At 45.9% G+C, this 15,206-nt stretch overlaps 1 protein-coding gene across 7 annotated transcripts in view; it reads left to right on the top strand.

Moving 5' to 3' along the window:
• Positions 1–15,206, top strand: part of Dst (dystonin) — a 396,852-nt gene that overhangs the window by 230,639 nt on the left and 151,007 nt on the right. For 5 of the 7 annotated variants that reach the window (XM_032900894.1, XM_032900896.1, XM_032900895.1 and 2 more), the window contains 9 exons: positions 3,478–3,590; positions 3,688–3,794; positions 5,718–5,837; positions 7,881–7,976; positions 8,064–8,191; positions 11,893–11,986; positions 12,286–12,440; positions 14,265–14,727; positions 14,952–15,080. In XM_032900894.1, the coding sequence (XP_032756785.1) occupies positions 3,478–3,590; positions 3,688–3,794; positions 5,718–5,837; positions 7,881–7,976; positions 8,064–8,191; positions 11,893–11,986; positions 12,286–12,440; positions 14,265–14,727; positions 14,952–15,080 (1,405 nt within the window). Of the gene's footprint in view, positions 1–3,477; positions 3,591–3,687; positions 3,795–5,717; positions 5,838–7,880; positions 7,977–8,063; positions 8,192–11,408; positions 11,772–11,892; positions 11,987–12,285; positions 12,441–14,264; positions 14,728–14,951; positions 15,081–15,206 lie in introns of those variants that run through there. The other 2 variants (XM_032900901.1, XM_032900900.1) reach the window with 2 other exon arrangements.

The raw sequence follows: 15,206 nt of genomic DNA on the forward strand, positions 1-15,206 counted from the left end.
TCCTGGCTAATTCTCATAGGAGTTAATGTATGAACCAAGTATCTAGAGTCTGGAAAGTAATATTGGGATTATCCCCCACCCAAGGAAAAAAGTCTTTTTGTGGAATTTTAGTGTTCAGATAGCTTTTGGCTGTTACTATGGAGATATTTTGAAGTTATATAATATCTGTCCATATATGTTCCTACATGTACTTAAGTCATATATGCATGTGTATGATTTAAACATTGTCCAAAGCAAGTGCTTTTTAAAAATGGGTACTCTGCAAACTATTAAGTATTAATTTAATTCAAGACGTAAACTTACAGCAGTAGCTATTTCTCCTTTTTAAAATGTCTGTTACTGTGAATAACACTGTGGGGGGAAAGCAACTTGGGAAGGAAAGGGTCTATTTCCTCTTATACTTGATGTCCAGCATTGAGAGAACTCAGGAAAGGAACTTAAGCAGAGGCCATGGAGGAATACTGCTCACTGGCTTGCCCCCTGGTCTTGCTCAGGACACAGTAGGCTGTGTCCTACTACACTGGCTCCTCCCAGATAAATCATTGATCAAGAAAATAACTCCCACTCTCTTACTTACAGGCCCATCTAATGGAGGTGATTCCTTCATTGACATTATCCGTCCCCTGATAACTCTAGCTCGTGTCAAAACAAAATAAAACCTGATCAGCACACTTTCAAAATACATTTTTACTTTATATTTTTACAATACATTAATGCCTAGAAGTAGTGCGCCCTTGTCTTTAAGACAGGCTTCTATGTTGCCCTGCTGACCTAGAACTGTGAACATAGACCAGGCTGGCCTCATACAAGAGGTCTATTTATCTTTGCCCCCGAGTGCTGGAAATTAAGTTATACATCACCACATCCGACAGGTTTACACTTTCTGGTCACATTTCTAAGGACTTTATGTCCTTATGATCTTATATTTTCACTGTAAAACTTAGGTAATTTTCTTGTATCCTCACTTGTGATCATTTCTGAGAGGAAAGGTGGGTTGTGCTGTTTATGAAGGAATAATGCACGTAAAAATCAAATCATCCTAAGGCAATAAAAACGATTGAGAGCCTATCAATGAAAGTGCTTTTCTACAAAAAGGGTCTAGCATATATTTTTGTCAGATTGTGTTATGTGGTTAAGAAAACGTGCCTATAAAATAGGGAGGTTGTGGTAGTTAAGAGTCAGCGTCTTCGAGCAGCGTGTAATAGGAGCACACCACCTTCACGTGTGGTGTGGTCCCGTGCTCTTTTTATACTTAATCCAGGTTGAGACTGAAATGCCCACCAACAGTCCACAAAAGTGAGATGCTGGCTTCATGATGGGGATAAATATCTCCAGTGAGTGGAAAGCACTCGAATGACTGTGTGTAGGCATGATGTGTGCAGTATACAGGTGTGTGCCCATGTATCTTCTATTGCACTCTTACTGCCTGGATACAAGGTCTCTCGTGAAGACCACCATTTTGACCAGGCTGGCCATCTGGCCCGCCAGGCTCTTGGGATCCGTCTCTCTCTGTCACCCAATGCTGAGATTGTAGACACACAGAGACTTGCCCAGCTTTTAAGATGGCCGAGGGAGCTTTGAACACAAAACATTCATGCTTGCAAAGCAAGTGCTTCTTCCCACTGAGGTATCTTTCTAGGCCCAAATAGATGAAAATTTAAAGACTGTTATCCCAGTGAGATTATCAAGAGTGGAGGTGGTGGACAGGCAGAGCACTAGCCCCTGGTGTTCCAGGCAGAGCGCTGGGAAGCCTAGGGAGACAGCAGTATGAGGAAGACTCCTTCAGGTCTTTGTTTTTCCCAGTGCCTTTTGATTCCCCCACCCCCACCCCCTTAAACATTTTTTTCTTAACTAATTTGTTTTATCTATTACAAACTTTGGCTAGGAGACATCCACTCCAGTTACTGTACTGGTAATGTGTTAAACTCAGGACCGAAGATGGGGTCATTCAGACCATTGTGCAGCTGTTTCTCCTCTGAAATGACATCATCCTGAAGGAAGTTTTGTGTTTTATTCTCTTGATCAAAAAAACCCCTTCATTCTTCAATGACTTTATTCATTCTCCTTGGGATTACTCAGTGTTTATGCTACTTGCTAATGACAGGGTTCTCACAATAGCATGCTGTTTCTTGCCCAGAGGTTGGCAGTCTCAGGAGGTCTGGTTCTTATTTTTCCAAGAAATTTGAACAGATTTTTTTAATTGGAAGAAATCTAGACACATGGTCTAGACTTTTGTGCATATCTGTTTAGTGTTCTTGACATCCAGGGTCTGTGAATTAAACACATACATATTTGTAGAGAGCTGCCCCTTGCTTCTCCTGCTGTGATTGGTGGATGTTGGTCACTCTGGTGGGTGTGGAAGCCAGTTAGGTATTTGTGATGATTTTCTGGCCTCTGAACAAGTAGGAAGTGGAGATTCAGTTCCGGTTCATGAACACTTCCTTCCTTCTAAGACCTAATAAAAGTACATGTAGATTTGGGGGGGGGGGGCAGAACCCTGCCTTTTCTTTAGGTTAAAAAAAAAAGCAAGCAAGCACACAAACAAAAGTACACATGAAGTACCTTAACGGAGTTTCTTGTGCAAATGACTGCTAAACAGTGTTCCCAGTAACTTAACTGCTCCCACACCACCTACAGCACACAGGAGGCCCAGGATTTGTGGGTGGGAAAATGTTGAACAAACCTGAGAGCCTGTGGGATGGCAGAGGTGTTTCCTCTATAAGTGATGGGGAGGGTCTAAGGAGATTTTAGTGGGTGGGCGCAGCAAAGAATGTGGGGGAGGATGCTGCAGAGACTGGAGAAGGGGTGGGTGCTGCAGAGACCGGGGAAGGAGGGGGTGCTGCAGAGACGGGGAAGGGGTGGGTGCTGCAGAGACGGGGAAGGGGTGGTGGGTGCGGGAAGGGGTGGGGGTGCTGCAGAGACCGGGAAGGGGTGGGTGCTGCAGAGACCGGGAAGGGGTGGGTGCTGCAGAGACCGGGAAGGGGTGGGTGCTGCAGAGACTGGAGAAGGGTGGGTGCTGCAGAGACCGGGGAAAGGGTGGGTGCTGCAGAGACCGGGGAAGGGGTGGGTGTTGCAGAGACAGGGAAGGGGTGGGTGTTGCAGAGACAGGGAAGGGGTGGGTGTTGCAGAGACCGGAGAAGGGGTGGGTGCTGCAATGCTAAGTGTTTAAAGCAGTGAGTCTCAACCCTGGGCTGCAGATAGATTCCCTACATAGCAGATATTTACATTACAGTTGGTAACAGCAGCATCATTACAGTCATGAAGTAGCGAGGAAAGTAATTTTATGGTCGGGGATCACTCCAATGGGAGGAACTAAAGGGTCACGGTGTTAGAGAGGCTGGGGACCCCCGGCTTAAAGGAAGCCTCCTTTCTAATACGGTGCGGTACAAGTACTTGCTGTTACTTAGGTGGCTGACACGTGCAGCCGTCGGGGTGAGCTGGCACATGCGGAACTTAACCCGGTGCGCTCTTTCCTAGGCCGGACCTGATAGACATGAATACTGTTGCTGTTCAAAGCAACCTTGCGAATTTAGAGCATGCTTTTTATGTAGCTGAGAAAATCGGTGTGATCAGACTTCTGGACCCCGAAGGTGAGTGTCTTCGTGACTCTTACCTGCGCTGGCGCAAGCGTCTCCTCGGGAGTCCCCTCGGCATCGTGAAATGATTCATTTCTGTTGCTGCTTGCAGATGTCGACGTCTCTTCCCCGGACGAAAAGTCAGTGATAACCTACGTGTCCTCCCTCTACGATGCATTTCCCAAAGTCCCCGAAGGCGGCGAAGGCATTGGTGCGAACGTGAGTGTTGGCTTTTCCTGCGCTTGAAGCTTTCGTTCATTGATGACCAATTAATCGAATTCCTTGAAAACTATAGTGCAGCCTTTTTAAAGTAGATTTCAAATGCCATTCAGTTATTTGGGTTAACGTGCTATTCTGATCGAACGTACATCTCACAGTGTTGTTATGCCGTTGAAATAAAAATGTAACTAAGCACAGCCTTTCTAAGGGAAACGGCTTAGAGCCCAGCACATCTCTGAACAGCAGCTGCAGGCTCCTGAAGCGGAAGGATTCCTCTTTTTAACCTGCTGCCCTTTACAGCTGCTGGCTCTCCTGTCCTTCTGCGTAGCTAGGCTGTCCCACTCGAGAACACAATTTAGCGTTGACTCCGAAGACCCCGTGAAGTAAATTGATGACTGTTTTCTGACTTACAGAGAGGCCTAGATGCAGGGCTATGCATTCAGCCGGGTGGCGAGAGCTAGGTTCCTGACACACAGCTTTAGCTCTGGGACCTCACTCGATAGCATTTCTCACGGGCTTGTGCACTTGGACACAGCCACGCTAAGCAAACGCTACGTCCAGAAGTGAGCAGAAGGCCGTCCGTGTTCATGTGAGGGCCATGCCTCTTTACCTCAGGCTCCTCCCTTCCTTCTCACGGACGACAGAAACGAAGATATCTAAATACATGTGCACTGCTTGGAAGCCTCGTGCTTGCTTTTGCAACGGCTTGTGTCTCCACTCTTTGGTATTATTCTTCTTCCCCCTCCCCTTGCCTTTCCCGTGAAGATCTTAACCTTTTGGGTCTCCGTGCAGCCTGTTCCTGTGATCTCTGATCTGCTTTCGCAGAACAGTTCCCGCAGCCCCACTCTTTTCCCCTCTGGCTTAGCGTCACCTCTTCCTTCTTCCTGTAGTCCTGGCCTTGAGTGCTTATACTTTTCCATCTCTTTCCACTAACTCTGCACATCCCAAATTAACTGTCATATCGTGTCACTAGTATCACCGTTCACAGGCTACGTGGTAAAATCCACACCACATGTTTCAGGAGCCGGAGTATGTTTTGATTATCATTATTGACAATACCATTTGTGGTTCTGTAGTGCTAACCAATCACTTACAGGCAGCGCATTTCTGGGTGAATGCTATGTCTTCTTTGGAACTCCTGTCTCCGTACACTCTCCCTACACCCCGCTTCGGCCATATGATTACTCACTGCTTGCTGCAGCAGAACTCAGGGCCGAGCCTTCCTGAGAAGCCTCTGGTGACCAAGGCGCATGTGGGTCCTGATTCTCCCCTCCATTTTTCAGCCTGTGCTGCCTGCTTCCGCCATTTGAACACTTGAGTAGATACTGCTCCCCAGTGCTCTCACAGTGAATCTGTCTTCTCCCTAGTCAGACACTAACTCCTGGCTGATATTATGCCTTAAAAGTTTCACTTTCATTATGTAGCAGCAAGTGCAGTTGTGCCGTCTATGAGCATCCTTCAAAAACTTAATTACGTAACAGTTTGCTCCCTGTTAAAAAGAGTTTATTCAACGAGTAATTGAAAAGCCCACCATTTCTTGTCTGGTCCCTACATCCGTAACCGTGTCGAGTGTCAAATGCTGGGGGGACTTAGATGCTCAGTGCTTGGCAGAGATGCCGTGGCCTGACTTATGTAAGTCGTTGTCCCACTTAAGTTGAGCTCTGGAAACCTCTCAGATCACAGCATTATTTTTTGAGGCCCCAGAAACTTGTCCAATGCAATGACCCAGACAGCCACTCCCTTTGGACCAGAATTAGCACCCATTGGGACTGGGTCATGGCCTGATGATGGCCAGGTCATTACCTGGTTTTCTCTGTCGAGCTTCAGGACACCTGGCCTCGTAGGAACATGTGTGATAATTTGCGTTGCGGAAGAGTGCTATTTTCCGTCGATACAAACCTTTCCTGATGTTTTGTGATCTAGGATGTTGAAGTCAAGTGGATCGAATACCAGAACATGGTGAACTACCTCATCCAGTGGATCAGACACCACGTGGTCACAATGTCTGAGAGAACATTTCCTAACAACCCTCTAGAACTCAAGGTTGGTATAGCACAGAGGGGTTGGTTTGAGTGGAAACTTTAGACTAACGCTTAAGTTAACCCCGTAATCTTAGAGTTCAAGGTAAGTTGCCATTGGCAAGTTGAACATTTTCGTGGGGCAAATTTTTTATCACTCACTTTCTTGAGTAATTTTAAAAAAAAGTAGAGGTAGACATTAATAATTAAAGCATTATAGCAACAGCATGTTTAAGAACCTATTCCCCAAGCTTTAATCTGTGGTGAATTGGAGGTATAGTCTGAGCCGTTCCGAAGCTAACGTAGTCAGATCTTACACGAGTGAGAAATGCTCAGAGCCCACCGGATGCTGGAACAGGATAGTCCCAGAAAGCTCGCACATAGAGCACTGGTCAGGAGCAGGCCTTTCTGCTTGAGTCAGGTTAGAAACCACCCCAGGGCTGCTGCTTTTGTAGAGTACAAGGCGCATCCTGCGTGTTAATGAATTTTAAAAACAGATCCAACTGGAGTGCGAGTGGATTTACAATTGATGGTCGTGAGCTGGTGTTAGTGGCCAGGATTTGGTAAAGCTTTACAAATTCTGTGGTCTCAGAGACGGATCATCAAGAAAGATATCACAGCAATATAAAGGAATCATGAACACATAGCTTATCAAAGACTAAAACTACGTCATTCTGTGCATCTGTGTGTGAAGGAAAAGTCTGCATTTTCACAAACCACTGATATATGGACTACAGAGCAGCCTCTATTTTTTGAGTTGATGAGCTTTGTTTTAACTCTGACTGGAATTGCAGAACCTGTACTGACACAGCACAGGCCCCATGAAGGCTCTCTGTTGTGCTCACATCTGTGCAGAACATCTGTGGTGTGGCCTCTTCTCATTGCTGAGGGGAATCTTTCCTTGGCACAGAGTTACTTGGTATTTGTCGAATGAAAAAATGAAGAATAAAGACCGTTTTTAATAGGGTCTTTTCACTGTGAGATGCCTTCCTTTGTAGCTGTGAACTGTTGGAGGGCACGGAGAGCTGCCCCTAAGACTGCAGCACGCTGCCACAGTGTTCTGCACATAATAGCATGTGTGGTCAGTGATAGCAGCCTGCAAGATTTCGGTTTTGGGTCAGTAGAGTTTTTGGATTCCACGTACAAACACAACTACTGCCAAATGTATTCCTGGGATTTTTGTTTGTTTGTTTGCTTGTCTGTTAACCCTGGGACTCGCCGGAGTGTGATTCTTCACACAGGTTAACTTGCTAGCGCGCAGTAAGGGAGAGAAAACATATCCTGAGGAGTTGGGAGATTCACAGACCTTTATAGAACCCTACAAAACTGTGTTGTGTGTCTTAAAGTAATGTAAATTACGCTTAACGAATTAGTATGCACTTATATAAATGTTTTTATTTATGCGATTTTAAAAAAGTTTTTTTTCTTAAGTGACTAATAACACTTTACAAGGTTCACGGATAGCATGATAATTACATGATTGGGGCATTTTATAGCTGGAACATCAGCTAATGGCATCCACCTCCCGTTGTTAGGAAACAACCCCCAAAACAAAAACCTGTTGAAATCAACAGCAGTTTGGTGAGGCCGCGGGTTAGCCCTGCATAGCTACTCTGGATCCCAGAATGGAGCCAGGGAATGAAAGGAAGCAGGTCTTTTCCTTTCTTTATGCAAATTGCACCAAACTGTTTTCTGGAAGCTAAAAGCCAGTGCCTGATGTTTGGATAGCTCAGACACAAGGATGTGTTTGGGCGCTGGGAGTTTTAACAGAGCCATTGTTTATTGTTTAAATCCCGTGTGGAGCAGGTTGAATCGAGGCTCACATCGATAATTAAGTCCTTATCTATACCTATACAACCCAGCACACAACACACACACACACACACACACACACACACACACACACACGCACACACACACACACATACACACACTCACAGTGCTAGAGCGCTGATTCCATAAACAGACTCTTCTGAACACCTGTGACACAGGAAGTAGCCGTTGCCATAGTGATGGTATGTAAGCCTGCGTGAACTCCAACCATAATTCATTTCCCTTTCCTTCGTAGGCACTTTATAATCAGTATTTACAGTTCAAAGAGAAAGAAATCCCACCAAAGGAGACAGAGAAATCAAAAATTAAACGGCTGTATAAGTTATTAGAGGTGAGCCAAATACTCTCCGGTACTCTTGGACGCACTCTGAGTTGTCTTCAGGTCTTTGTGCTACATCAGTTCTCTTGTTTCCTTAAGATTTGGATTGAGTTTGGGCGCATCAAACTCCTTCAAGGTTATCATCCCAACGACATCGAAAAGGAGTGGGGCAAACTCATCATCGCCATGCTCGAGCGGGAGAAGGCGCTGCGTCCCGAGGTGGAGAGGTAGGGATGCCGTCCTAGTCAGTGCCCACAGCAGGACCATCTCAGTCTTCATGCCCTGAGAACATGGCGTGGTTTTGTTGGTTGGTTGATTGGTTTTCCACTCTGTTGTGTGTGTTCATGTCTGCCTGGGCTCATATGTGTATGTGCAGGTGGAGGGCAGAGTTCAACCTTGGTCTCTCCTCAGGAGCTGTCCCTCGTGTTGTATGAGACATGGCCTCTCACGGAGACCCGAGGCTCACACAAATTACATTTTACATTTACCTGTTGGTGTGACCTTGAATAAGTCTCTTAGGGTTTTTTCCCCCTTCCATTTCCTTATCTAGAAATGCTAACAAGAAGTTAAAGAATAAATTGGTGACTACATAAGGGACCTAGTAGATTTGATTGCTGTGTTGAATCTTATCTAACAAGATATTATAGTTTAAAAAAAAAAAAAACAGACACTCAGAAGTCTTTCTCAAAAGGACCTTAAATTACCAAGGCCCAAGTTTGAAAAAACTGGTTCGGTCAAAGATTAGCCATTTTGTTTTGTTGTTTAAGTTTTTCATAAGGCTGCCTTTGGTGGAAGGCCCTCCCTTTAAAAGGCAGTACAGGCCTAGCACCATGTGACAGCAGGTGTGCGGGACATGCCTGCAGTGCCAGCATTTGTGAACTGGAAGCAGAAGAATTAGAAGGATTAATGAGGCAGAGGCCAGCTTGTGCTCCCACTGTACCTCACCAGTGACTCAGGAAGCTACACCTGAGCCTTCATGAGCCCCACACCCACTCATCCAAGTGGAGGCTTCTAGAACTTCTAGGCAATGTACTACACGGAGCCGTTTGCCCAGCCATGTCCCATGTATTTATTCCCTCAAGGCTGTTATCCTACAGGACGTGAGACTTATCCTCTGTTGTGTCCTCTGTGTCCCTCCTCACAGCTAAAGGCCTGTGAGATCAGGCAGCAATGGCCGCAGAGCTGGTACTCTGCCTGTCTCTTTGGAGCTCTCCTGTGCTGGGCTGCACCCTCCCCTCTTCTCAGGGGTTGTGTAGTCTGTTCTTTGGCAGGGAGTCTGTCTCACTCCCTGTTTCTCTTTACTCCTAGTCCTTCTCAGACTGCAGCCTCCGTGTTCCCTCCAGCAGTGCCCCGGGCTGGGTCACATGCCTCAATTTTTTTAATGGCTATTTATTTGAGTATTGTTCAGAGTGCTTACCTTGGTCGTAATTTCATATTTATTCATGTTTCATCTGAGCCACCTGTTTCTTAGATATCGGCTCTGAGAATGTGGAGAGAAGCTGTCCTCTCAGGTCCCTTACCAATGCCTTTGCTCAATGCCAGGCACATAACAGAGACACTCAGTGTAGTTGGGACCTCACTGTCTCAATGTTGTGACTTCAGTGTTGACATGAAATAATGTATCAAAGATAATTAATATATTATCCATTAACACAAGGCCTCTGTTGCCAGGTGCATTCTTGTTAAGTCACAAAGTTACCACGTCCATATAAACAGGGCCTACGAATCAAATGAACTGCAGATGCTTGGCCTGCAGCTCTTATAGGCAGTGAAAAGGAAGCATTGAATGGATTGTTTGAATTAAAGATACCGAGAACAGATATTTTTTGGTCACTACAGCAGTAGCTGACTTTTTTTAATGTGTCTTAGTCTACTTGGCATTGCTACGGGCTGCATAGCACAAAAGAAATTTATTATCTGGGCTCCTCTTACGGTACACGTCTACCGTAAGCCCAGCACTGGGGAATTGCAGGTCAGCCTGGACTCTATAAAAGACTGTCTGGTAGTTTAAAAAGAGAAAAAAGAGAAGTTGGTGACTCAGAGTTGCAGGGGTTGAGGGATGTAGTCCGGGGCTGGCGTCTCTGAGGACCTTTGGGCTGCACTTACCCCTGGTAGAGGGCAGAAAGAAGCAAGGAGACTGGAGTGGGCTGGCCGGTGAGGAATCAGAGAGGCACAGCAGACAGCAGATGCTCACTGAAGCAGGAGAGCCCAATGGCTGCCCCTTGGATAAGGACACTCATTTATCCATGAGGGTTGAGCCCTGATGACGTCATCACTCTTAAGTACTTCCCGTCTCCATCTCCGTACGCTGTACTGGGGACCGAGTTTCCGGCACATGGCACTTTTGAGATACATTCAAACCACAACAGCATGCTAATGAAAGAACGCAGTTGAAGCTTCAAGATTGGAGAGCCAGTCTATCCTGGCTTAGGTTTATGACTTCAGCCTGGAAGTCATGTGATCACAGACAAGTTCGTAAGCGTGGAGGCCTCAGTTTCTTTGTCTGTAGCAGGATGCAACAGCACCTACCACATTTGGTGGTTATGAATCCGAGAGGAGGTTCAGTGTGGGAAACGTTTCTCTCCCGGGACACAGCAACTGTTCCTGGTTTTAATTGTTCGAGTTTGCTTGGTGAATGTCCTTTGAAAATTAAAATGTTTAACTCACAGCACAGAAACGTCAGTTTGCCTTTGTAGTGTTAGAGGTGGGGGGATGTATTTGGGTAAAAGCCTTCATTTTTTTTTTTTTTTTTTGACACAGACCAGAGATTGCAAATTCTAGCTATGCAGCTTGGACTGTGGAGAAGACAAACAGGAAAGAATCGATGTTCTTGGGCCCTGTACTAGTCTGTGTGAAGGAGAAGCAAGCCCAGACACATTTGTAGTTAGTTACTGAGCCAATATTCTTCATGGAGTCTTTGGCTTTTAGGATCTGAGCTGTAGTGTCTTAGGAGTAGTGTGGCTTCCAGAGAGAGAGAGAGAGACAGAGACAGAGACAGAGAGAGCAAGCACCCAATCACACAAAGAAAAGCAATTTGAACGTGCTTTTCCCAGCTAATTTAATGCGGTGAACAAATTAAAAGGTGGTCAGCTTTGGTTTCTCATTAAATTCGCATGCTTGTTTACTGGCTGTTGACTTATCATTGATGATCCCAGCATTCTGCCTTGGGTTATGAAAAAGCACGTCAGCGTCCTTCGCAGAAGCCCAGCTGTGCGATCTGAGCTCTGTGTTTCTAGTTGTAGTTGGTATCGATAGGGTTACCTTCGCCGGCGATACCCTGGCTCCTGGGTACCTGAGTTGTTTTTAAGGTGGCTGCCGCTGGATGACTCTTAGAGAAAATATTTGGCATATCTTTTCCAGTGACGCCCAACCATCCCGCTCTCTGTCTGTACTTGCATGGATTTAACCTCAGCAAGCAAAACCCAAAAAAAAAAAAAAAAAAAATGGCTTTGGGCAGGATTCTTTTGAACAGCTATCAGCATAGTGTTTGCAGTGTACTGCGTGTGCATGCTGAAGCTTATTTAAGGACCCGTTAAAGCCCGTCCCCGCGCCCAGACCGCCTTTCACCTGGTAGCAGGCAAGCTTTCTCCTGGTAGTAGTCCTACTTGCGTGGTCCCAGGTTATCATTTGAGGACCGAAAATGCAGAGCAGTAGCTACAGTTACCGTAGCAGCGACTCTGTGTTTAGTAACACCACCAGCACTCGGACCAGTCTAGATTCCAACGAGAATCTCCTGTCCGTCCATTGTGGTCCCACGCTGGTTAACTCCTGCATTAGCTTCAGCAATGAGTCCTTGGATGGACACAGGTACGAAGTCTTCTGAGTGAGGCTGTCTTCCCTTCCTTGCCTGGGTCGTTTTTTTTCCGGACTGGTGAGCTCTTTGACTTTGGAAAGAAGATTTTTTTTCCTTTCCTTTTGTCCCTTTCAGGTTGGATATGCTGCAGCAGATTGCTACCCGAGTTCAGAGGGATAGCGTCAGCTGCGAGGACAAACTCATGCTCGCCCGAAATGCTCTCCAGTCTGTAAGTTGGTTTCAGGGACCAGGGCTTGCTGTGGAGGGGCGGGTGCGTGCCTGGGTAAACTGGGTAAATTGCAGCACTTGATCGACTCCTAGTCCCTGTTCCCTGCAGAAGCTCTGAAGGGTTATCACTGATATTTCCTCTCTCGGGAGGCAGGCAGCGAGTGAAAGGCAAGCATGCGTCTGAACCAAAAGAAAGAAAGCCCAAATAGGGCGTCTCCTCTAATATTTTGGAGTTTGATGATTAAAGCTGGTTTTGAGCTCTGCCTCTAAGGACTTAATGCTGAGTTCTTTTAAATACAGGATTCCAAAAGATTGGAGTCGGGAGTGCAGTTTCAGAACGAAGCAGAAATTGCCGGGTATATACTTGAATGTGAGAACCTGCTACGCCAGCACGTGATTGACGTTCAGATCCTGCTAGACGGGAAGTACTACCAGGCCGAGCAGCTGGTGCAGAGGTAGGCGCCGTCCTCGCCTCCTTTATTCAGGGAACGTGATGGGAGTATACAATACGCAGTGTGTGAATCGTGATGTTTCAACGAGAACAAGCAGAACCAACATGTATAATCAACCTTTTAAAAATCTAATTTAGTTTTGTTTTGTTTTAACTTATTCACTTTACAGCCTGCTCCCTGATCCCCTCCTGGTCACCCACTCCCACAATCACTTCCCCCTCCCCTTCCCCTTTTCTCTCAGCTGGTAGCCCCCTCCCCCTCTGCTGAGCTATCCCCTCTCCCTGGCACTTCAGGTACCTGCAAGGCTAGGCCCTTCCCCTCCTACTGAGCTAGAAGATCATATCCCACATGCAGGCAACATCTTTAGGGATAGCCCCCTTCCCAGTTGTTTAGGACCCACATGAAGACCAAGCTGCACATCTGCTACATACGTGTGGGAGGCGTAGGTCCAGCCCTGTGCATTCTTTGGTTGTTAGTTCAGACTCTGAGAGCCCCAGGGGTCCAGTTAGTTGACTCTGTTGGTCTTTCTGTGTCATCCTATCCCCTTTGGGGCCCACAGTCTTTCCTCCTATTCTTCCATAAAAGTCCCCAAGCTCCATCCACTGTTTGGCTCTGGGTGTCTGCATCTATCTGAGTCAGCTGCTAGGTGGAGCCTCTCCGAGGCCAGCATGCTCCTGTCTGCAAGCATAACAGAGCATCAGTAATAGTGTTAGGTATTGGTGCTTGACCATGGGATGGGTCTCAACTTGGGCTGGTTATTGGTTGACCACTCTCCCAGTCTCATTAACATTTACTGTCACAGAAATACTGGAGTCATTAAAACGAATATTTTAGATGCCTACATTGTTTCCAAGTACTTAGGATATTTATGTGGGTCTTTGGATGTGACGCAGAGGCAGAGAGAATATTTAAGTAAGCAAAGGTAAGACCCTAGGTTTAGTCCTCAGACCTCCAAATAATGATGATGATGATGGTGGTGGTGGTGGTGATGGTGGTTTGCAGCATTAGAAAAGGCAAAAGTGTGAGAGAGGTTCTCTTCTTCAGTCAGTTTTCCATTTACTATGAAAATGGCCATAACCAAACATTAGAAAAGGATATCTGTGTAGATAAGGCTGTGCATGGTGACAACCACGTGGATTCTCGGCTCTCGGAAGGCTTAGGGTAAAGAATGATAGATACAAGGCTTGCAGGATCTACATAGCCAGACTGAACCTCAGGAGGGAAACAAGCACGAAAATTAAATAGCAAATCCAAAACCTCTCTGAGGTTCTGGGAGCAGAGGGAAGAGAGCCCGGGGGACCATAGTCTCTGTCTCTATGTACATATAAAAGTAAACGTCGTAAATCACTTGTGAGCCAATAGTTACATTTCTAGAAGCCAGTAGTTATTCTCTATGTAGATAAGAAGCAGATAAAGTTAGAAAACTTTATATTCATGCCAGACATAGTTTATAAGAAAATGTACTCTCCTAGATATCAAATAATGAAACCATCGCCTTGTGGGTATGTAATTGTGTCCCTTATAAATGACAGTTATAATGACTAATAACGTGGAGTGTCCACAGTGTGATAGTCACCAAAAACAAAACGTGAGGCAAAATTTTACCAAGATGCTTTCAATGTTGTTTTTAAAAACAAAATAGGTATTTATCAAGCAAGTAGGTTTGCAGAGCAACGGTCGGAAGCAGAGCTCCTGTGTGCCTTCCGGGGCCCACACTACCATTAGGGTCTTGCAGCAGAGAGCTGCATGAGTGATGCACCAGCCAAAGCCAGCAGCTTGCACACTAGCCTTTCGGTCCTACCTCACACGCCTCCGTGTTCTCCTCAGGGTTGCCAAGCTGCGTGATGAAATTCTGGCCTTAAGGAATGAATGTTCCGCGGTGTACAGCAAAGGACGCATGCTGACCACGGAGCAGACCAAGCTCATGATATCAGGAATCACTCAAAGCTTGAACTCAGGATTTGCACAGACCTTACACCCCAGTCTGAACTCAGGGCTAACCCAGAGTTTAACCCCTTCCTTGACGTCTTCTAGCGTGACTTCCGGCTTGTCGTCGGGGATGACGTCCCGCCTGACGCCGTCGGTTACTCCAGCGTATACACCTGGGTTCCCATCAGTAGTAGCTCCAAACTTCAGTGTAGGAGTAGAGCCAAATTCATTACAGACCCTGAAGCTAATGCAGATCCGAAAGCCCCTTCTAAAGTCGTCTTTGCTGGACCAGAACTTGACAGAAGAGGAAGTCAATATGAAATTTGTTCAAGATCTCTTGAACTGGGTTGATGAGATGCAGGTAATGTTTGCCTCAGTTTTCGAGTCCTACTCTTGAAACAACAACAACAACAACTACTACTACTACTAGTAGTACTAGTACTAGTACTACTACTCATAGTACTACTCTTTCTTCTCCTCCTCCTCTCCCTCCCCCTCTTTCTCCCTCTGCCTCTCTTTCTTCTTCTTCCTTTTCCTCTTCCTCTTCCTTCTCCTCCTTTTTAAACTGTTACTTTACTATTTAAGGTGCAGCTGGACCGCACTGAATGGGGCTCAGATCTGCCAAGTGTTGAAAGCCATTTAGAAAACCATAAAAATGTCCACCGAGCCATTGAAGAATTTGAATCTAGTCTTAAGGAGGCTAAAATTAGTGAGGTTTGTAAATTTTGTGGTTTTTTTTTTCATATTTTATTGTCTTTGGATAGTATTTGCTTTTTACATAAAGACCCTGTAACACAGTAATTGGTATTAGTCAGAGCTTAAGACTAACCCCCCTGCCCC

The sequence above is a fragment of the Rattus rattus genome, chromosome 4, assembly GCF_011064425.1.
Source record: "Rattus rattus isolate New Zealand chromosome 4, Rrattus_CSIRO_v1, whole genome shotgun sequence".
NCBI lineage: Eukaryota > Metazoa > Chordata > Mammalia > Rodentia > Muridae > Rattus > Rattus rattus.